The sequence below is a fragment of the Dendrobates tinctorius genome, unplaced genomic scaffold (assembly GCF_039654945.1).
Source record: "Dendrobates tinctorius isolate UK_male_01 unplaced genomic scaffold, ASM3965494v1 ptg000164l, whole genome shotgun sequence".
NCBI classification, from domain to species: domain Eukaryota; kingdom Metazoa; phylum Chordata; class Amphibia; order Anura; family Dendrobatidae; genus Dendrobates; species Dendrobates tinctorius.
Genome location: NW_027361831.1, coordinates 10,009,666 through 10,032,176, shown reverse-complemented (window position 1 = coordinate 10,032,176; position 22,511 = coordinate 10,009,666). Strand labels below are relative to the sequence as shown.

Genomic DNA, 22,511 nt, shown 5'->3' with positions numbered 1-22,511 from the left:
CGAAAACCACTTAGCTCCGGATAATTGGTTGTATAAATCAGGAATAAGTGGAAGGGGATACGTATTCCTCACAGTTATCTTATTTAACGCACGAAAATCGAGGCATGGGCGTAAACCACCGTCTTTTTTCTTTACAAAAATGAACCCCGCCACCACGGGAGAAACAGAAGGACGAATGTGTCCCTTCCGGAGGCTCTCGGAAATATATTCCTTCATTGCAGCCCGTTCTGGACCTGAAAGGTTATACAAGCGGGCTTTGGGCAATTTAGCACCTGGAACCAGGTCAATGGCACAATCAAATGGGCGGTGTGGTGGTAAAACCTCGGCCTCTTTTTTGAAGAAAAGGTCCGTATAGTCTTTCAGGCACTCCGGAATACCTTCCAGACCCATGGACAACACAGACACAGTAACAAGACATTTCTCAGAACAATAGGGACCCCATTTAACAATGTCCCGAGATTCCTAATTAATCACTGGATTATGCACTTGTAACCAGGGGAACCCCAACACCAGTCCCGCAGGCAGGTTGTCCATAACAAAACATGAAATATGTTCCTGGTGCAAGGAACTTACTTTAAGGAGAAACTCTTCTGCACGAATCATAACGTCATTTTTAACCAGTGGTGTTTTGTCAATGGCAACAATGTGAATAGGAGTCTCCAACCTAACTGTCCCTAACTTACACCTGGATACCAAGTCAGTCAATAAAGTTTAATGACGATCCGCAATCCATGAAGGCAGAAGTGAATGTGGAGACACTCCCACAACAAAGTTTCACTTGCAACAACATTTTTGAAAATGCAGAAAAGGGTATCTGAGAGCCTGGGTGATCTCCACGACAATCACCCGGGCTCAGTCGCTTGTTGGTCAGAGGACAGGAGGGACAATCCTTTTTCCAATGTCCAGAATCGCCACAGAAAAAACAGCATTTACCCACGAGTCGTTGTCTTCTTTCTTTCTCTTTGAGGTCGATGGTCTCCAATATAGGACTGGCTCCCCTTCCTTGGGAGAATAACGGTGTCTCAATCTGCATCACTCCCCTCGCCCATAGCCTGCGATCCATTCGGATGGCCTGTGTCATAGCCTCCTCCAGGGAATCAGGCGGAGGGTGGAGAGCCAAGGCGTCTTTCAGATGTTCAGACAGGCCTCTACGGAACAAACCACGGAGGGCGGCATCAATCCAGCAGACCTCAGCAGCCCATCATCTGAACTCTGAACAAAACCACTCGGCTGAGTGTTTCCCCTGGCACACACTCATCACCATGTCCTCAGCCATATGCATCCGATCAGGCTCATCATAAATTTGCCCCAGGGCCTCAAAAAATGCATCCACAGTCATACGCTCAGGGGCCGTGGTCGGAAGGGAGAAAGCCCAAGCCTGTGGAGCCCCCCTTAACAGAGATATAATGACCCCCACTCTCTGGCTTTCACTCCCAGACGAGTGTGGTCTCAAAGAAAAAAAAGCTTACATTTCTCCTTGAAAACTCTGAATTCCCTTTTATCTACAGAAAAGGTATCTGGCAACTTAACTGGAGACTCCGGGGAAATTAATGTAACATCCTGAGCCCCGGATGAAAAAACCCCCTGCACAGTGTCAGCGATCAGCTGCTGAGACTGAGCCAGGACTCGTTGATCTCCAAGGAGTTTCTGAGACATCAGAGTTAGTTGCTTAACCTGCTCAGAAAGAGCGTGCATAGGATCCATCACAAACACAGGTGAATGGGAGCAGAGAAAAAAAAATGGTAATGGTCAGTTATAATGTCAGGATCCTGACAGCGCCGGCGTACAGCCCTCGCTGAGCAGGGACTCACCAGTGCTGTAGGGGTCTCGGGGACAGTAACAGCTGGAAAGTACAGACGCAGAGGACCTGAACGCTGAAGTATTAGCAAGCAGGCACGGGACCTACGGTCATGTGACCACAAGGGGGCGGGGCTTAGCATCCTGCTTGCTAAGATGGAAGAACACTCAGAGTCGGGCAAACCAGAGATCATACACAATACGGGCGGTGTGGTACAAAAGGGACGAGCAGAGAGCAGTCGAGTCACAAGCAGAGGGTCATACACGAGAGGACGGTATGGTACAAGAGGGTCAGGCAGAACTCGTAACAGGGACAGAACCAGATCACAACCAAACAAGCAACAAGTTATCAGGCACAAGGCACTAGTATACAAGAGGTTACTTAACTCAGCCGAGGGCAGGAGTATAACTGACACCGGACCCAGGTCCAGTGAGCATTAAATAGCCGCCCTCTGCCAGAGAGAGGCAGAAACAATTAACCCCCTGTCTGACCAGGACGGGCCAAAGCGAAACCCCATCCTGGATCATGACATTTCTCTTACAGCTGGTTTTTGTTCATTCTGCATCCCAAAAATCGGAATAAAAAGCAATAAAAAAAAGTCACGTGCCCGAAAATGGTACTAATAAAAACATCAACTCGTCCTGCAAAAAATAAGACCTCACATGACTCGGTGGGTCAAAATATGGAAAAATTATAGCTCTCAAAATGTGGTGATGCAAATACTATTTTTACAATAAAAAGCGTCTTTTAGCATGTGACAGCTGCCAAATATAAAAACCACCATAAATAGTAAATCAAACCCCCCCTTTATCACCCCTTAGGTAGGGAAAAATAATAAAATTTAAAAAAAAAGTATTTATTTCCATTTTCCCATTAGGGTTAAGGCTGAGATTAAGGTTAGTGGTGTGTTGGGGTGAGGGATGGAGTTATAATTGGGGGGTTTCCACTGTTTGGGCACATCAGGAGCTCTCCAAACGCAACATGGCGTCTGATCTCAATTCCAGCCAATTCTGCGTTGAAAAAGTCAAATGGTGCTCCTTCCCTTCCAAGCTCTGCCATGTGCCCAAACAATGGTTTACCCCCACATATGGGGTATCAGCCTACTCAGGACAAATTGTACAACAACTTTTGGGTCCAACTTATCCTGTTACCCTTGGGAAAATAAAAAATTGGGGGAAAAAATATGATTTTTGTGGAAAAAAAATATGATTTTTTTTATTTATATGTCTCTACGTTATAAATTTCTGTGAAGCACTTGGGGGTTCAAAGTGCTCATCACACATCTAGTTAAGTTCCTTGGGGGGTCTAGTTTCCAAAATGGTGTCATTTGTGGGGATTTCCACTGTTTAGGCACATCAGGGGCTTTCCAAACGCGGCATGGCATCCGATCTCAATTACAGCCAAAAAAGTCAAATGGTGCTGCTTCCTTTCCGAGCTCTGCCATGCGCCCAAATAGGGGTTTACCCCCACATATGGGGTATAAGCATACTCAGGACAAATTGCAAAGTAACTTTTGGGGTCCTGTTTCCCTTGGGAAAAAAAAATTTGGGGTGAAAAGATCATTTTTGTGGAAAAAATAATTTTTTTAATTGTACGGCTGTAAGTTATAAACTTCTGTGAAGCCCTTGGGGGTTCAAAGTTCTCACCACATATCTAGATAAGTTCCTTGGGGTGTTCTAATTTCCAAAATGGGGTCACTTGTGGGGAGTTTCCACTGTTTAGGCACATCTAGGGCTCTCCAAACGTGACATGGCGCCCGATCTCAATTCCAGCCATTTTTGTATTGAAAAAGTCAAACGGCGCTCGTTCCCTTCCGAGCTCTGCCATGCACCAAAACAATGCTTTCCCCCACATATCAGGTATCAGCATACTCAGGACAAATTGCACAATATCTTTTGCAGTCCAATTTCTCCTGTTACCCTTGGTAAAATGAAAAAAATTGGACCTGAAGTAATTTTTTTGTGAAAAAAAGTTAAATGTTCATTTTTTTTTAAACATTCAAAAAATTCATGTGAAGCACCTGAAGGGTTAATAAACTTCTTGAATGTGGTTTTGAGCACCCTGAGGGGTGCAGTTTTTAGAATGGTGTCACTTTTGGGTATTTTCTATCATATAGACCCCTCAAAGTGACTTCAAATGTGATGTGGTGCCTAAAAATAAAATGGTGTTGTAAAAATGTTTAACCCTTATAACTTCCTAACAAAAAACTATTGGTTCCAAAATTGTGCTGATGTAAAGTAAACATATGTGAAATGTTAGTTATTAAGTTTTTTTGTGTGCCATATCTCTGTGATTTAAGGGCATAAAAATTCAAAGTTGTAAAATTGTGAAAGTTTCAAAATTTTCACCAAATTTCCATTTTTTTCACAAATAAATGCAAGTTATATGAAAGAAATTTTACCACTAACATGAAGTACAATATGTCACGAAAAAACATTGTCAGAATCACCTGGATCCTTGGAAGCCTTCCAGAGTTGTTACCTCATAAAGGGACAGTGATCAGAATTGTAAAACTTGGCCCGGTCATGAATGTGCAAACCACCCTGGGGGGTAAAGGGGTTAACTAGGCTCAATTTTTGTGTTTTTTCTTTTAATTTTTGCATTCTGTGCAAGTCGGGGGGTGGCCTCACCCTCTTGAGCTGTAAATCACATTTAAAAGCCTCCCCGGGCTGGTGTCCTTAGGTCGGGACCTGGTCCTTTTGTCTACTCTTATTCACACTGAGGTCGACTTTGACACATGGTAAGGTTTTAATATTAGACATTGTAGGATTGTTTTGATCAAGGTCACCTTGGTGACGGTGAGATGACTTTCATGCGATTTTTGATCAAAAAACATATTACTAAGAACCCTGTGTTATTTTGTTGAGGGAGCTATTGAGGGAGGGCTAAATTAACCCTTCACGGTTGACCAAGTGATTTCCAAATTAATCCACGGAGCGTTGCTAGCAACTGGAAATAACCAGATGGAGACGGGGGTCTCTGTATGGGAGGATCAAGACAGATCACTAGTCCCGTTTATTTTAGTCACTTCTTTTATAATATTTTGCTTAATTATGCAAAGTTCTCAACTACCAATAGCATCATGGTAATGCTTCACTTTATAAGCCAATAATATTGCAAGAAAACTGGAAACTACATATATGTCCGTATCTTCATAGCATAGAAAGTAGTATAATGGCATATTCTTCAGAGTCATACACCCCTGGGTCCCTTATCTTGCACCTGGTGAGGAACAGTCTGGTTTCATAACAGCCTGAACTTTTATCCCAATTGCAAAAATTTTATCTTAAAGCAACAAAAATGGAGAAATGAAACCTTCAGAGAATGGAGAAACGAAACTTCAGCTTTGATTTTAGTTTTAACCCTTCACACTCCCCCCTAGATAAATTTTTTAACACATGTGCAGCATCAGAGGTGCTATCCCCAGCTAACAGCTTGAGGGGTACTGGTCTTCACACTACTGATGCCGTGTTATCAGTCTTGGCTGTTGCGGTGCACCCGTCCCCGCTGTATTCTGACATTTACAAATAATAATTTTTGATGACGGTGGTGGAGATCTTTTGTAGGTAGCCATGCGCTTTGCTTCAACATCTCCATCAAGTAGCCTTTTGAGATCTGTGCAGAGAAGAGCAGGGGCAACGACGCCTTTGGTATCATCATTAGTACAGAAATACACCAAAGAACAAGTTTTAGTATCACATATACAACAAGGATACAGGGAGCAATATGCAACAAGCTTTGTAAGATTCCAGCTATCCAGCCCACAATTCCCTTAAATCAATTGGCTGGATTGAGAAAGGAGAAGGTGTCTGACCACCAACTGTCCTTATTTCAATCATTGTCTTTATCATATTGATCTCTTTGTCTTTGTTTGTTTTAATGTTTTATTTATTGAAATCTGCAAGTTACATCCGAAAGAAAGCAATCAACAGGGTAGCTTACAAAATTATTATATAACCTACAAATTCCACTTTTCGGGAGTTAAACAGATAGTTTGAAATATCAATTCATGGCAAAAACTATTGATATATAGAGGTTTAAGGACACCAACAGCCTTAAAGGAACTTCCAGCAGCAGGATTATCTGGGTTCAAATCTGGGTTCTTCCCATCCACACGCCCCTGCTACATCACATATGCCATGATTTCAAACAAAGATGAAGAAGAACAAAAAAGAAGAAAAGAGAAGAGAAAAAAAAAACAGTATAGGGAGTAAAGGGACAGGAGGTCAAGTAATTAGAGGAAGAAGTTGGGATATAGGGGTGGAATATAAGGGAGATAAGGGGAAGGGGGGGGGAACACTAGGCAACAAGGATTTCGTCCACTCTGATAAAGCCAAGCAAGGAGTCCACCATAGCCTTATCAACTTCTACTAATGGATCTGAATCGGGTCCATGGGTGCCAAACTCTTTCAAAAGCTGAAAGTGAGCCATTCACCAAGGCAGCCAGTTTGGCTACTTGATATAGCATATCTACCTTCTCTTGCAATTGGGATATAGATGGAATGGTAGTTGACTTCCAGTTCATAGGTATCAAAAGTTTCGCTGCTGAAAGAATGTGTTGAGTCAACAGAGCAGTATTTTTATGTCCAGTCGGTGACAGAAAATTTAAAAGCACTATCTCCGGTGTCAATGTAAGCTTTTTGCCCACAATTTCCCCGATATAATCCTCTACTAGTCGCCAGAACTGCAGCAGGGGTGGACAGGACCACCACATATGTAAGTATGTTCCCTCCGAATCACAGCATCTCCAGCATCTAGCAGAAGACCCCGTCCGCCAATAAGTGTTCTGCTGTGGTGTAATATACCATCTGGCGACTATTTTGAAGGAATTCTCTTGTGCTCTAACACATTGTGATGGGCCATGAGATGAATTATAAATGTGTGATATTTGATTTGGGGTAAACTTGAATCCCAAATCCTTTTCCCAATGTGTTATATAAGCTCTTTTGAGACAACAGTCAGTTATATTTAAAATCTGGTAAATAGACGACATTATCTTTTTGGGTTTATCCTTTGTTGCACAGAGAGTCTCAAATGCAGTCAGTGGGCGGGTAACGTCTGCTCCTAAAAGATACCGTGCCAAGGAGTCTCTTATAGAGCCGAATTGTATAAAGGTCAAGTTGGAAAGCCCTGGTTGCTTCTTCAGTTCCTGAAAGGAGGGGAGTGCCCCGTCCGCCAAGAGGTCATCAACCGCTACATTTGCCAGGGAACCGGGTTTGATTACATCATTGTCTCGGGAATAAGATGCATGTGGCATTATATCTGCCAACTTGAGTAAGGGGGACAAAGGGGGAACTAGAGTTTTCACCAATCCCTTCCATAATTTTAAGGTAGCTTTGGTGTGTATATTAGGTAGATTTTTGTTTATGTTTTTACAAGGATATGCCAAAAGGATGGATCTCAGGGGATAAGGTGCTAGGGCTTCCTCCACCTCAATCCACTGCTTATTGTTAGGAGACCGCAACAGGTCTACCACTCTGGTAAGCATTGTCGCTTGGTAGTACCTCATTATGTCTGGTGCACCCATCCCACCCCTCGATTTGTTTAATGTTAATGTCCTGTATGCTAATCGGGGCTTTTGCTTTTTCCAAACATATCTGCGGAATAATGTATTAATTTTAAAAAGATACGATTTGGGGATGGTTATAGGGAGCATTTGGAAAATATATATGAACTTGGGTAAGATTAGGCTCTTCAGTAAATTTTTCCTTCCCATCCACGACACATACGAGTCCCTCCATGATTTCATGATGGTTTCTACTGAGGCAATTAGGGGGGGAATATTCTGTTGAAAAAGGTCTCTATCCGATCTTCCTATCTTTACACCTAAATATTTGATATATTGTTTTGGCCAGGTGAATGGGTATGTACTTTTTAGTTTAGCTAAGGTATTCGGGGATATATGTATGTCTAGCGCTTCCGACTTAGACATATTTACTTTAAAATTGGAAATTTTGCTATATTGATCTATAAGAGCCATCAATGTTGGGAGTCCCAGCAAAGGATTAGTCATCAAGACTAAGAGATCGTCCGCAAATGCCGCTATTTTATAGTGTGTCTTATTGATGCGAATACCCTCTATTCCCTCATGTACTTGTATGGCCTTTAAGAGAGGTTCCATTGCTAGCACAAATAACAACGGGGATAGGGGACAGCCCTGTCTTGTTCCGTTCTTTATAGTAAATGCATCTGTTGTAAAATCGTTAATCCTAATATGTGCTGTGGGCTTATCGTACATTGCCATTACGGCTGCTATAAACGCTTCGGGTATCTCAAACTTGATCAGCACTTCCCGTAGGTATACCCAGTCCACCCTGTCAAAGGCCTTCTCTGCATCTGTTCCAAGAAGCATCAATGGTAGTTTACGATTTTTTGCGTATTGAAGAAGGTGCAATACTTTATGGACATTATCCCTTCCCTCCCTTCCACCCACAAACCCGGTCTGATTTAAGGAAATCAAATTTGGCAATGACTTGGCCATTCTTTTTGCCATCAGCCCTGCTAGGATTTTTAGGTCCACATTAAGGAGAGAGATTGGCCTATAGCTACTACATTGTTCAGGATCCTTCCCCTCTTTGTGTATTAGGGATATTCTGGCTGTAAGCATTTGGTTTGGCAATGGGTGGCCTTGTAAAACTGCGTTGCAAACGTTCAATAAATGTGGGAGTAGGAGGCCAGAGAAGGATTTATAGTAAAGTGCTGAGAATCCATCTGGACCGGGCGCTTTCCCCTTCGGGCACTTTGACAGGGCGGACTGCAACTCCCCCAGTGAAAAAGGTCTAGTAAGATATTGTTTTTGGGAATCAGACAAGACAGGCAGATCTAAAGTGCTTAGGAAGGACCTAGTGTCCATGCTTCTTTTAAGTGCGGAATCGGCGTTATCTTCCGGACGGAGATTATATAATTTCTTATAGTAGTCAAGGAATGCCCGCTCCATGTGCTCAGGAGCTTGCGAGCTGAACCCTTGTTCATTCTTAATTGAGTTAATCAGCGTACGTGACTGCCGCTTCCTTAGTTGCGATAACATTAATTTGGATGCTTTGTCTCCATGGACGTACATTCTGTTTTTCCATGTTGCATATAGCTTAGCAGATCTCGAGTTTAATATGTCTTTAAGTTGCTGTCTTTTTTGTTGCAGCTTCTCTAAGCTATGTTGATCTATTTTATGTTTATGTGTAAGCTCCAGCTGTGATATACTATCATAAAGATCCTGGATTTCTTTTTGTTGCAGTTTATTTAGAAAGGAAGTGATAGATATCAACTCCCCTCTGACAACTGACTTATGTGCTTCCCATAGTATCTGTGAGGAAATTTCTGGTGAAGCATTTTGCTCAAAATATTGGGAGAGCACTTTGTTTATACGTGTCTGTACCTCGGTACTTCCAAGTACTGACTCATTGAGCCGCCATACTCTATGTCGGGGAAAGGCTTTAGATAATGAGAATTTTAACAAAACCGAAGAGTGATCGGAATAAATATTCGGAATTATTTTCGCCTGTTGTATATTGGCAAGCATTTTACTGGATATAAAAATATAGTCTAAACGGTGGTAAGATTTATGAGGGTGGGAGTAGAAGGTGTAGTCTCGGTCAGAGGGGTTTAGATATCTCCATGTGTCAATCAATTGTAGAGATCCCAGTTGTGACTTTATTCTGTAAAGATCTTTAGGTGAGAGCGAACTTTTCTGTTTAGTCGTGTCTAGCAAAGGCTCTAATGCAACATTCAAGTCCCCACCCACTATCAATGCACCTTCTCTAAAGCCATCAATTTTTTTCAGTGTTGAGAGTACCCATCTCAATAGTTTTTTATTTGGTGCGTATAAACTGCACAATGTTACCAGGGCACCGTTTAGTAGACCTTTGACAAAGATGTAACGACCCTGAGGGTCCGCCATAGTTTCTCTTAGCTGGAAGGGCACTCCCCTTGCCACTGCTATTGACACTCCTCTGGAACCGGACTGGGTGGTTGTCGCATGAAACCATTTATCATAAATCGAGCTTTCAAAGGAGGGCAATTTATCCGGTTTGAAGTGCGTTTCCTGAATAAGCAATACTGCTGCCTGCTGTTTTTTGAATAGTTGTAATGTGTGGCGTCTAGTGTTTGGAGAGTTCAGCCCATGTGCGTTAAAAGAGATGAATGTGTGTACCTTATCCGAATCCATCATGTTTCTGTACACAGCAGCATCCTTGCAGCTCACGACGGAGACGAATCCTTGTGCCTATAGGTGTGGGGAGGGGGTCTAGGACAAGTAGACCAGACGAAAGAAAGAAAAGGGTAGAGAAAACAGAAAGGTAAAGAGGGGGAGAACACAATATTAACATTATCCATGTTATTAAGTTGCACAATATCATTGACCAATATGCCAACGTACCATAGTTACCTACTGACATTGTTTCATAGAATGCCAGCTTGAGGAAAATTCCAATCAACCTTATAAACTAAATATGAAATATGAAATGCTCCATTCTAGGAGAATGCCCAGTTTGGGCTGTAACTAAATCTAGGTTGAAACCTTACAACGAATTATTGGATAGATGTGGCAGCAGTGCTTACCCATATTTGGAAAAGCACGCCAACCCCATCAGATTTGCTTCAACCACATTCAATACCCCAACTGGGGTAGACACCAAGAAAACTTAACTGCAAAATCTGGGTCTAACCCAAAGATCAAGTATTGTCTCTGGAGTCCTTAGGAAGCGAGGTCTTTGTCAGCTTCCTTTTCAGCCTTTGTGATTTTGGCGTCAGGGCTATCTGCCACGCCGGGTCATCTGGCAGCGGATGCAATAGGGTCGCCGAATGGAAGGACTCCAGGTCCGGGTAGGCCTCCAGCTCAATCCCCAAGGACTCACATGCCTCTTTGATGTCTTGTGATGTTCTTGCTGAGATACCTTTGTCTCCATTTGTGATATGTACTCCAAACGGGAACAACCATCTAAAACGGACGCCTTTTTTTATCAATGCTTCAGTGAACGGTTTCAAGATCCTCCGCTTCCTGAGAGTGCTAGCCAATAAATCCTGGAAAAGTTTAATTTGTGAGCCTTCATACGAGATCTCCTGCGCCTCCCGCGCTCTGCGAAGAACTAAGTCTTTTGCTCGATAATCGAGGAAGCGACAGATCACATCTCGTGGAGTTTCCCCTTGAGAAGGCCTCGGACGCAATGCTCTGTGTACTCTCACCAGTTCGATTTCCTGCGGATCTGATTCATTAAGTAGTTCTTTGAATATCTCTTGTGTTGCTTTCCATAACGCCTCAAAGGCCACCGTTTCAGAAAGGCCTTTAACTCTTATGTTGTTACGACGTTCTCTGTTCTCATGATCTTCTAGCACCGTGTGAATTGTATGTAGTTGGATTTCATGGACTTTTAAAGAGTCTAGTACAGCGTTCGAACTTTGCGTCATGGTAACTTGCGAATTTTCCAATGTCTCAAGTCTGTGGCCTTGAAGTTTTAGGTCGTGTTTTATCTCTGCAAGTTCTTGTCCTATTGGCTCAAGAGCTTTAGACAATATACGTTTGATGAACGAACGAGTGACTAAGGCCTCTCTCGCTGTGCTGCCCGTGTCAGAGTCACTCTCCGGTTCAGAATCTGAATCTCCTAATGAGGTCAAATCACGAAGCTTGGATGGTTTAAGAGAATCTGACGGAACCGTTTGTTTTGTAAGAAAGTCATCCATGTCTGTTTGCGTAGTGGACTTTGTAGGTTTGGGCATGCTCTTTTGCGTTTTTACGCTGGATCTCCCCATTTTTGCAGTTATCTAAAGCAGAGAAGAATAGAGCAGTTTGAAGATTAGAATTCCTCTCGCTGGCTATGAATTTAGCTAATGTTCCATTTTATGCCCAATCTTATAAGTGATAAACAATGGAAAGAGATGTCGTTCTGGCTCTGGTCACTAGATGGCAGTCTATAACCACTTTCTGCTGGTTTTCCAGAGAATCCTCTCTTATATTCGTACAGCTAGGTATAACATGGGTTAATTAGAAAGCAAATAAGGGGGGGATGAAAGATGTAGGGACAGCACTGGTGGGGGGGGAGCGCTTAATACAGATCTAAGGCTCCTTATATTACTCCCTTCTCTCCTCGCACCCCTCGGGTCAGACAGTCTCAGGCCCCCACTTGATTAATTGATTATCTCCTTTATTGCTACGGAGTTAGGGAGAATGACCATGCTCTCCTGGTCCTCTGTCCCCTGAATCAGACCCCTCTGCTTAAGACACTCCGTCACCTTGCTTCTGTTATTTCAATGTTACCTCAGCTCCAGGAGACGCTTGAATTCCTCAGATCTCTCTCACTGATTGCAGAGAGGGGAGGAGGCTGAAGCGTGCCGCTGCACGTCTATTCTAGGTCCCGGGCCGCGTGTCTTCTGCAAGCCCGACGGGACTATTTTCAATGCTGCGGCGTGATACACACTCTCTGTAGCCGTCCCCCAGCTATGAGAATAGTAGCGATTTTATGTGTCCTGGTCAGGGGGTTTCGCAATGGTACCTTATTTGCAGGGGAGGGTTAGCTCCGGTGTCTCTCTTATCTGACAGCCTTGGGTCAGGGGTGAAGTCCTCTACCCGAGGCGATGGTGCTGTTAGCAGTATATCCTTCCGCCACTCCGGCAATCTCCCGCCTGCAGGGCCACAGTTATATGAATCCCTTCTTTATCCCGAACGTGACTTGCCACCCAGGGTCTATGCGATCCAGTGGGGTCCTGGTTTGGGTTGTAATGCGGGGATGGTATAAAAAGAAGGCTCTGGTGATATTAGAGCCCCTTTTGGTGCATTTGTCCGGGAGCTCAGGTTTCCTGCTTCTTGCTCCACCAACGTTCAGGCTCCGCCCCATCTCTTTGTCTTTGAATATCTTCTAACTTTAACTTTTAACTTCTACCAATAATCATATGAAAAATGTGAAAAACCAAAACATTATTCCCCCTTTTATTTGCTATTGGCTTGTTGGGTGATGAGGAGAACTTGATAGGGACCGTCATACAAGGGTTCTAGTCCGTGCTTCCTGGCATGCCTCTTCACGACTACAAAATCACCAGGCTTCAGGTTATAACAGATGTCGGTTTCTGCTCAATCTGGAAGAGAAGAAGAAACTAGAGCATGGGTGTTAGCAAGATTTTTACTAAGCTGAATAACACATTGAACAGCACGGTCAGTTTCTTCTGATAACTGCTGAGGCTGGAAATTTGCAATTGGGGGCCTAGCACCAAACAATATTTCATATGGGAACAAACCATATTTTACAATAGGGGTAGTACAAACGTGGTATAGTACAATGGGTAGGAGCTCTGGCCATGGAGCCGTAGTCTCCTGCATCATTTTGGTCAATTGTCCCTTAAAGTGTGCCGTTCAACCTCTCAACTTTCCCACTGGATTGTGGGTGGTACAGAGTATGGAGGGCTACAGTGGATCCAAGCATTGTCAGAACTTCTTGGTACACATGAGAAGAAAAGGCCGACCTTGATCACTTTCAACAACTTCTGGAACCCCATATCTTAGAATCATAGAATCATAGAATCGTAGAGTTGGAAGGGACCTCCTGGGCCATCTGGTCCAACCCCCTGCTCAAAGCAGGATTCGCTAAATCATCCCAGTTAGATGTCTGTCCAGCCTCTGTTTGAAGACTTCCATTGAAGGAGAACTCACCACTTCTCGTGGCAGCCTGTTCCACTCATTGATCACTCTAACTGTCAAAAAGTTTTTTCTAATATCTAATCTGTGTCTCCTCCCATTCAGCTTCATCCCATTGCTTCTAGTCTTTCCTTGTGCAAATGAGAATAAAGTTGATCCTTCTACAATGTGACAGCCCTTTAGATATTTGTAGACAGCTATTAAGTCTCCTCTCAGTCTTCTCTTTTGCAAACTAAACATTCCCAAATCCTGCAACCTTTCCTCATAAGACAGGGTTTGCAGACCGGTCACCATTCTGGTCGCTCTTTTCTGAACTTGCTCCAGTTTGTTGATGTCTTTTTTAAAATGTGGTGCCCAAAATTGGACACAATATTCCAGATGAGGTCTGACCAAAGAGGAGTAGAGGGAAATAATTACTTCACGTGATCTAGACTGTATGCTTCTGTTAATACATCCTAGAATTGCATTTGCCTTTTTTGCTGCTGCATCACACTGTTGACTCATATTCAGTCTGTGATCTATTAGTATACCCAAGTCTTTTTCACATGTGCTGTCACTTAGCCCTATTCCTCCCATTCTATATATGCTTTTTTCATTTTTATTGCCCAGATGTAGTACTTTGCATTTCTCCCTGTTAAAAACCATTCTGTTAGTTGCTGCCCACTTCTCCAGTTTATTTAAATCTTTTTGAATCCTCTCTCTCTTCTCTAGTATTAGCTATCCCTCCTAGCTTTGTGTCATCAGCAAATTTAATCAGTTTACCCTCAATTCCTTCATCTAAATCGTTGATAAAGATGTTGAACAATACAGGGCCCAGGACAGAGCCCTGTGGTACCCCACTTGAGACATTCTTCCAACTGGATGTGCAGCCATTTACGACCACTCTTTGGGTCCGATCACTAAGCCAGTTATGAATCCACCTAACAGTTGCCTTGTCCATTCCATACTTAGTCATTTTTTCAATAAGGATTGTATGAGAGACTTTGTCAAATGCTTTGCTGAAGTCAAGATATACTATATCTACAGCATTTCCTTGATCCACCCAATCAGTAATACCATCATAGAAGGAAATTAAATTAGTCTGACATGACTTATTAGTTACAAACCCATGCTGACTCTGTTTAATCACTTCATTCTTATCCAAGTATTGACATACATGTTGTTTAATAATTTGTTCAAAGATCTTTCCTGGTATAGAAGTCAGACTCACCGGCCTATAGTTGCCTGGGTCCACCTTCTTCCCCTTTTTGAAGATAGGAACAACATTTGCTCTTCTCCAGTCTTCTGGCACTTCTCCTGTTCTCCAAGAATTTTCAAAGATTATGGAGAGGGGTTCAAAAATTTCTTCTGCTATCTCCTTCAGTACTCTGGGGTGTAATTCATCTGGACCTGGAGACTTGAATTCATTTAGGTTAGCTAAGTGTTTCCTCACTATCTTTCTGTTTATAGATATCCTGGATTCTTCTATTCCCTTAATAGGACAGTGAATAACAGTTGATGTTACATTTCCTTTCTGAGAGAAAACAGATGCAAAATAGGAATTTAAAAGTTCAGCCTTCTCAACATCCTGTCTTACCATTTCATCATTTTCATCCTGTAAAAATCCTATAGCATCTTTGACTTTTCTTTTACTTTTGACATATCCCCAAAATCCTTTATTATTGCTTTTGACATCTCTTGCAAGTCTCAATTCATTTTCAGCTTTAGATAATCTGATTTGTGCCCTGCAGGTTCTGCAGACAGCATTATATTCTTCTTTAGATATGCCTCCCTCTTTCCATTTTATAAACATTTTTTTCTTCCTTTTTAGCATGTGCTTAAGTTCTGTGTTCATCCATCCTGGTTTCCTTAAATGCTTCCTATTCTTCCCTCTTTTCGGAATTGTTAACAACTGTGCTTTGAGAATTTCATTTTTCAAGATTTCCCATCCTTCCTGGACATTTTTGTCTTTAAGGATATCCAGCCATTGGATCCCTCCAATTCTCTTTCTGAATCCCTTAAAATCTGCCTTTCTGAAATCTAACCTTGACGTCTGAGTCTTCACAGGTCTTCCGCCTCTAGTTATCCAAAATTCTAAAATAGCATGGTCGCTACCTCCTAGGGTCCCAGCCACTTTTACCTCCTCAACCATTTCCTCCCTGTTTATAAGGATTAGATCCAAGGTAGCAGTTCCCCTTGTTTTCTCCTTTACCTTTTGGAAGATAAAGTTGTCAGCAAGAGAGGATAAGAATTTCCTTGACCTGTTAGTTTTGCCTGAGAGAGCTTCCCAACAAATGTCTGGATAGTTGAAATCTCCCATGACAACTATGTCATATTTTTTGGAGAACTTGGCCATTTGATGCATAAAGAGTTCATCCATATCTACAGCTTGCACAGGCGGCCTGTAGTAAATGCCTACAATGGTGTCCTTTCCATTGTTCTGTCCTTGTATTCTTACCCAAACAGTTTCCACAGAACTCCCAGTCTCTGAAGCTTCAATCTCTGTGCAGATATACGCATTTCTAACATACAATGCGACACCCCCTCCTCGTTTATCAAGTCTGTTTCTTGCAAATAAGTTGTATCCTTCTAGTCTTGTATTCCAGTCATGTGTATTGTCCCACCAAGTTTCAGTGATTCCAATGACATCATATTTCTTTTCCTGTGTTAGTAGTTCCAATTCTCCTTGTTTGTTGCCCATGCTTTGTGCATTAGTATAGAAACATTTTAGTTTGTGATTGGTTTCTCTTTCTCCAATATTTTTATTAATTAGATTCTTTCGTCTTTGTTCTTCCTTTCCACTTCTAATAGCAGAGTTCTCAATAGCATTTGTCAGGTGTATGGCTTTTTCTGGTCTTTTGCTTCCCTTCCCATGTTGTTCTAGTTTAAAGCTCTCCTTACAAGTGTAGCAAGGCGACTTCCAAATACCTGCTTTCCAGTCTTCGTAAGGTGCACCCCATCTCTAGCAAGTAGTCCATCGTATAAGTAGTTCACTCCGTTATCCAGAAATCCAAATCGTTGCTGACGGCACCATCGACGTAGCCAGTTGTTCACCTGCAGAATCTTATTCCACCTCCTTGTTCCATGGCCATCCACTGGGAGGATGGAAGAGAAGACCACCTGCGCTCCCAGTTCTTTCACTTTCTTGCCTAAGTCTTCAAAGTCTCTGCAGATGGTTTCCAGGTCGTTTTTTGCGGTGTCATTTGTCCCCACATGTAGTAGCAGGAATGGGTAGTCATCTGTAGGTCTGAAGAGTCCTGATATCCTGTCAGACACATCTTTAATTTTTGCACCTGGAAGACAGCACATTTCTCTTGAAGTTATATCCGGTCTGCAGATAGCGGCCTCTGTTCCTCTCAACAGGGAATCCCCCATGACCACCACTCTCCGTTTCTTCTTCACAACATTTTTCTTTCTCCATCCAGGAGGACTCTGAAGGCGTACAAGGTGGCTGTTTGTTGGCAAAGTCTTATCCTGATGTATTTCTTCATCGTTTTCCTGCGTGAGAGCCTGGTACTGGTTTCTGAGCAGTATGGGTGCTGACTGCCTCCTGATCCTCCTGCTTCTCTGGGTCACTTGTCTCCATTCCTCTGTTTCTTCAGGTGCACTTCGAATTTCTTCTCTTTCTGTAACATGAAGAGATAATTCTGCTCTGTCCATGAACTCTTCACCTTCCTTAATGATCTTCAAAGTAGCTAACCTCTCTTCGAGAGTTTGCAACTTTTCCTCCAACAGGGTCACAAGCTTGCATTTGTGGCATGTGAAGTTTGGCTTTTCCACTGGTAAATCTGTGAACATGTAGCAAGAAATGCAGCTCACCAAATGGCTCCTAGCCTCTTCCATCTTGAGATTTCTTAAAAACGATGAAAGATGAGCCAAAATTCGGCGCGCAGTTTTTCCGATTTCCTCTTTTCAGCTGCAACGGCCAAAACCCAGTGATCGTTGAGCTCGTGGAGACTCTTCACTTATCCCAGAAGGCACTGTGAATATGCAAATGATCTCCTCAAGACTCTTCCCCTGGTTTTCCATCACCAGTTTCTTCGCTGTGGTTTTTGCAGTCATGTTGGTAACAGGGAATGCTTCCGACCAACTGGAGAACATGTCAACAACAACCAAACAGTATTCATACCTTCCAGACTTGGGCAACGTGATATGGTCCACCTGGAGCCTTGGGAAAGGATAGTCGGGCTTAGCAAGATACTTCAGCGGTACACGTTTAAGTTGACTGGGATTACAAGTCTGACAGATATTACAGGCACGGTTGAGCGCTGTCAAAACTGTGGAAATTCCTGGGGCCCAGTAGAATTTTTGCACCAGGGCGAGGGCCTTATTCTTTCCTTGATATGTAGGCCCATATGGCAATAGCAGGGTACATCCACTTAGGGAGACACACGAGTTGGTCCTTTTTCCAGAGATCATGATCCATACGTGCCCCATCAGTCTTCCATTGCTTCACCTCTTCCTTTGGAGACATTCTCTACATCGTCATTAAGCGGTCTCGCGGGGTCCGACAGAAAACTTCAGTCTGTTGTAGATCATCAGGTTCTTGTAGGGTCAATGCTTCTTGCAACTGTTTATGCTGAGAGTGTGTGGTCACCATAGTTGGTATGGTTGGTTCAACTGGTAAAAGAGTGGCGGCTTTTGCTTGTATATCTGCAAATGCGTTGCCAACAGTCTGTGGACTGTTCCTAGCACCGTGCGCCTTAACTTTGATAATAGCACCTGAGTAGGTAATTTGATCGAGTCCATGAGGGTTTTAACAGCTTCAGCATTTTTCACTGGGGTTCCGGCAGTAGTAATAAACCCTCCATTGGCCCATAGAGCCCCAAAATCGTGAGCAATACCAAATGCATACCGTGAGTCTGTGTATATATTAGCCCGTCTGTTCTTGGCCAAAGTACATGCAGTAGACAGAGCCTGGAGTTCTGCTTCTTGTGCTGACTGTGAGGGTGGGAGTGCAGCTGCGTGCACTACAGTGTCCTCTGTGGTAACAGCATATCCCGTGTGGAATCTACCAAACTCATCAGTATATCTTGAACCATCCATGTATAACACCAGATCGGGATTTGGGAATGGATTCTCACTGGCATTTGATGGAGTAGCTGTTTCTTCAATCAGAAATTGGGAATAATCATGTTGGAGGTAATCCTCATCACTGCCATCTTTCCTTATAATTCATTATACCGTCTTTCTAAGCATTGTAAAGGGGTTGTATTATGTGGGATGCATCCGGTATCCACTGACAAAAATAAGTGCATAGTCCAAGAAAACGCTGGAGTTCATTTTCATCTTTTGGGAAAGGAAGGGGGCTGACAGCTATTTTTCTTTCTTCTGCGAGGTGTCTGGCACCCTGAAGGAGACAGTGACTCAAGAATATCACTTGACCAAGGCAGAATTGAAGTCTCGAGGCCGAAACCCGACAGTTCAGTGCTGCCAGATGCTTAAGGAGGCTAACAGTGGCAGCAATAGCAAAAGACACTCGCTCATAATTTTTGCAAACTGGTTGGGACTGTTTTGGGCCCCTTGTGGCATAACTGTGGGAAAGGCATGCAAAATACAGATTTCCTCACTGTCTTCATCTACATAGGGATTATGTAATGTAAGAACCATCTGACCATCATCTTGGAATTGTATTCCAGAGCGGAACTGTGATAATAAATCTGCCCCTAGTAAATTTACTGGACATGTAGGAGAGATTACGAACTGAGCAGTAACCTTAGGGAAGGGTCCCACAGGGATCGGTTTTGTAATAGTATGTTTATTGGGTCTGCCATCTACTCTGATTAAAACAGCGGGGGTATGACAATCTCTTTGAAAGTGTCCGAGTCGGGCACAGCGCCAGCATTGCAGACAAGAATTGGCAGGGAGGGGCTGGAGTTTGCTGTGTGTGAACGAGCTGCTGTGGGGGGATGTGTGAGGGGAAGCTGGGATTACTGGAGCAGCTGCTGGCTGCTAGCTTGCTTTTTTTTTTTTGCTGATACGGAGCAGGTTAATTTCTTCTGGAAACTTTTTTTTTCCTACTTTAATGCATCGTCCGGAGTCGGCACATTACTCTCGATTTTCTGCCATTTGCCTGTAGAAAGCCATGGGGGAAGTCTCTGGATTGGGTAATTGATTGCAATGGGTGTCTATTTGGGATGGGGTAAAGGGGGTGGATAATCATAACCACTAACAATATTACACATAGCGGGGACTGAGGCTGGCGGCGGATGATAATAGCGTTTAACAAAGGAAAGGTGGGGGCTGCTACTCCCTGTCTCCTTGTACAATAGTAACAGACCTCTCTCCACTGAGGATTAGTAACTCCGCATACAGCACAAATCCACTCAGCAGGATCATAGGATGGGGCACCAGGATATATTGGTGCCCTGGGGTTAAGGGGCACAGAGCTTACAGTCGGGAGGAGAGGCTTGATTTCCTGGGGAGTGACCTTATCATCTAGCAGGGAGACCTCTTCTTTCAAATCATCACTTTTAACTATTTGTCTGCCTGACACATTAGTCTCAATCTCAGTTCTTTCTTCTTTAATCACTTTCTCACACCACAGTCACTTACTTGAACCACAAAACATCCAGTCCCTGTCATAATAGACAATTTTTCTTCTTCAATATAGCAGTAACAGAAACAATCAGAATTCACTTCCTCTGTTCTTCCTAACACCTTCGTCACACAATTTATGTGCCAAGCCACAAAATTCTTCTTTTCCTTCCACAGATTCTCTCATTTAGAGCTAAATATCCTTACTTCAGTTGTGCACAGTACTGGCGGCCATATCAGTCTCTGTTTCACAGAGTCAATCCCCCTCTGGGAAGCCCAAAATTCAATGCGGTACTCAGTGAAAGGAGGAGGGCGTCTCAGACTATCCCTCCGGACACCTCTGGTTATATATAGATATATATATATATCTATATATACCTGAGTTACGTATCCTACCCAATCTTTGATCACCTCACCACACCCGATACTAACAGTGATCAGGATTTCAGGATATTTTGACTATAAAGAGAGTCACAATCACTGGTCAATCCGGGGTGTCCGTCCCTTATGAGGTACGGTTCAAGCACTGGGCCCCCAAGGGGACTGCACCTCTATATGATTCCACCCATGAATCACCCCACCATCAAGGACAAACCTCAGATCCTCTTTGCAGCAACAGACACAGGAAAGCCACACCAACGGTCAGTCTGAACAGTATAACTGCCAACCTACCGTGGTTGTCATGGGGGATGATCAGTCCCAATTTTCCAGCACCTGTGTCCGCTCCGAGGGTCCTTTGTCTTGTTGTCCTCCGGGGGCAGAGGCGTCCCTATTCGGGGGGCCCCACGTTTGGCGGCAGCTGTCGAGGGAGCTATTGAGGGAGGGCTAAATTAACCCTTCACGGTTGACCAAGTGATTTCCAAATTAATCCACAGGGTGTTGCTAGCAACTGGAAATAACCAGACAGAGACAGGGGTCTCTGTATGGGAGGATCAAGACAAATCACTAGTCCCATTTATTTTAGTCAATTCTTTTATAATATTTTGCTTAATTATGCAAAGTTCTCAACTACCAATAGCATCATGGTAATGCTTCACTTTATAAGCCAATAATATTGCAAGAAAACCAGAAACTACATATATGTCCGTATCTTCATAGCATAGAAAGTAGTATAATGGCATATTCTTCAGAGTAATACACCCCCGGGTCCCTTATCTTGCACCTGGTGAGGAACAGTCTGGTTTCATAACAGCCTGAACTTTTATCCCAATTACAAAAAATGTATCTTAAAGCAACAAAAATGGAGAAATGAAACCTTCAGAGAATGGAGAAACGAAACTTCACCTTTGATTTTAGTTTTAACCCTTCACAATTTAAACACACTTTTTGCTTTTTACTTATTTAGTTATAGCAGGGTTTTTTTTATTTAGTTTCTTGTAGGTTTTTTCAGTGTCTCTTTATGTAGAAATAACTCTGGGATGCTTCAACAAATCCCAGTGATTTTGAGATTGTTTTTTCCGCGACACATTACACTTTATGATAATGGTAAATTTGGGTCGACATATTTTGTGTTTATTTATGAAAAAAAAGCAGAAATTTGACAAAAATATTAAAAATTAACAATTTTCAAACTTTGATTATCCCTTTTAATCCAGATAGTCATACCATAGAAAACATTAATAAATAACATTTCCCACATGTCTGCCTTAAATCACCACTATTAGTAAAATGTTATTTTATTTTGTTAGCATTTTAGAAGGTTTAAAATTGTAGCTGCAATTCTATATTTTTTCAAGTAAATTTACAACATTTCTTTTTTTAGGGACCAATCCAGGTGTGAAGTGACTTTGGGGAGTTTCCAATATATAGGACCCCCAAAGTGACACCATGTCAAAAACAGCACCCCACAACATATTAAAAACTGCTGTCTGGTAGTTTATTTAACCTTCAGGTGATTTTCAGGAATTAATGCAAAGTGGCATGACAGAAATGAAAATGTGTATTTTTACCACCTAAATGCCGCTAACTTCTGAACAGGTTACAACAGCCGGGAGACTAAGGCCGCTATTTGGCCTTGAATTGCCATGGCAATCACCAGGACCACACAATCACGATCTTAGGGTACCAACGGGGATAAAGAGGAAGTCCCCATACTATGGTAACCATTTATATGATATAGTCACTATTGACAGCAGCATCTAGGGGGTTAAACAGAGTTGGACGGTGCCAACACTGATTTGTGGCTGATGCCGCAAGTTGTCAGCTATAGTGGACAGCCGACAGCTGCTGGATTGTCACCTGTATGGGGAGGCTATTCTCTTATATCTCAGGTCAGTAAAGAGATGGATTTAGTGGTCATTAAGGGATTAATATTTTACTACTTTTTGCACACTTTTTTTGTTTAATTGTTCTATCCGTGACATGTTTTTATATCTGAAATTAATATTCTAGCAGCAGTATTCAACTTTTTTTTTTCCTATAGGATTTTGTTTTTAGGATTTTTTGTGAGGCCTCATTCACGTGGTTGGAAGGAATTTTACATCAGCCCAAATCAGGAGTGGAACAATTATTTGAAAAGTGTATCAGAAACACGTCACCACTTCTAAATTTTTCACCCAATTCTGGTTTTGGCTTTCAAAT

General features: G+C 42.7%; 1 protein-coding gene across 1 annotated transcript in view; it reads left to right on the top strand.

The window, feature by feature from the left end:
- Positions 1–22,511, top strand: part of LOC141053043 (uncharacterized) — an 84,588-nt gene that overhangs the window by 28,824 nt on the left and 33,253 nt on the right. The window contains exon 8 of the mRNA XM_073550375.1: positions 21,312–21,322. Within this exon, the coding sequence (XP_073406476.1) occupies positions 21,312–21,322 (11 nt within the window). The remainder of the gene's footprint in view (positions 1–21,311; positions 21,323–22,511) is intronic.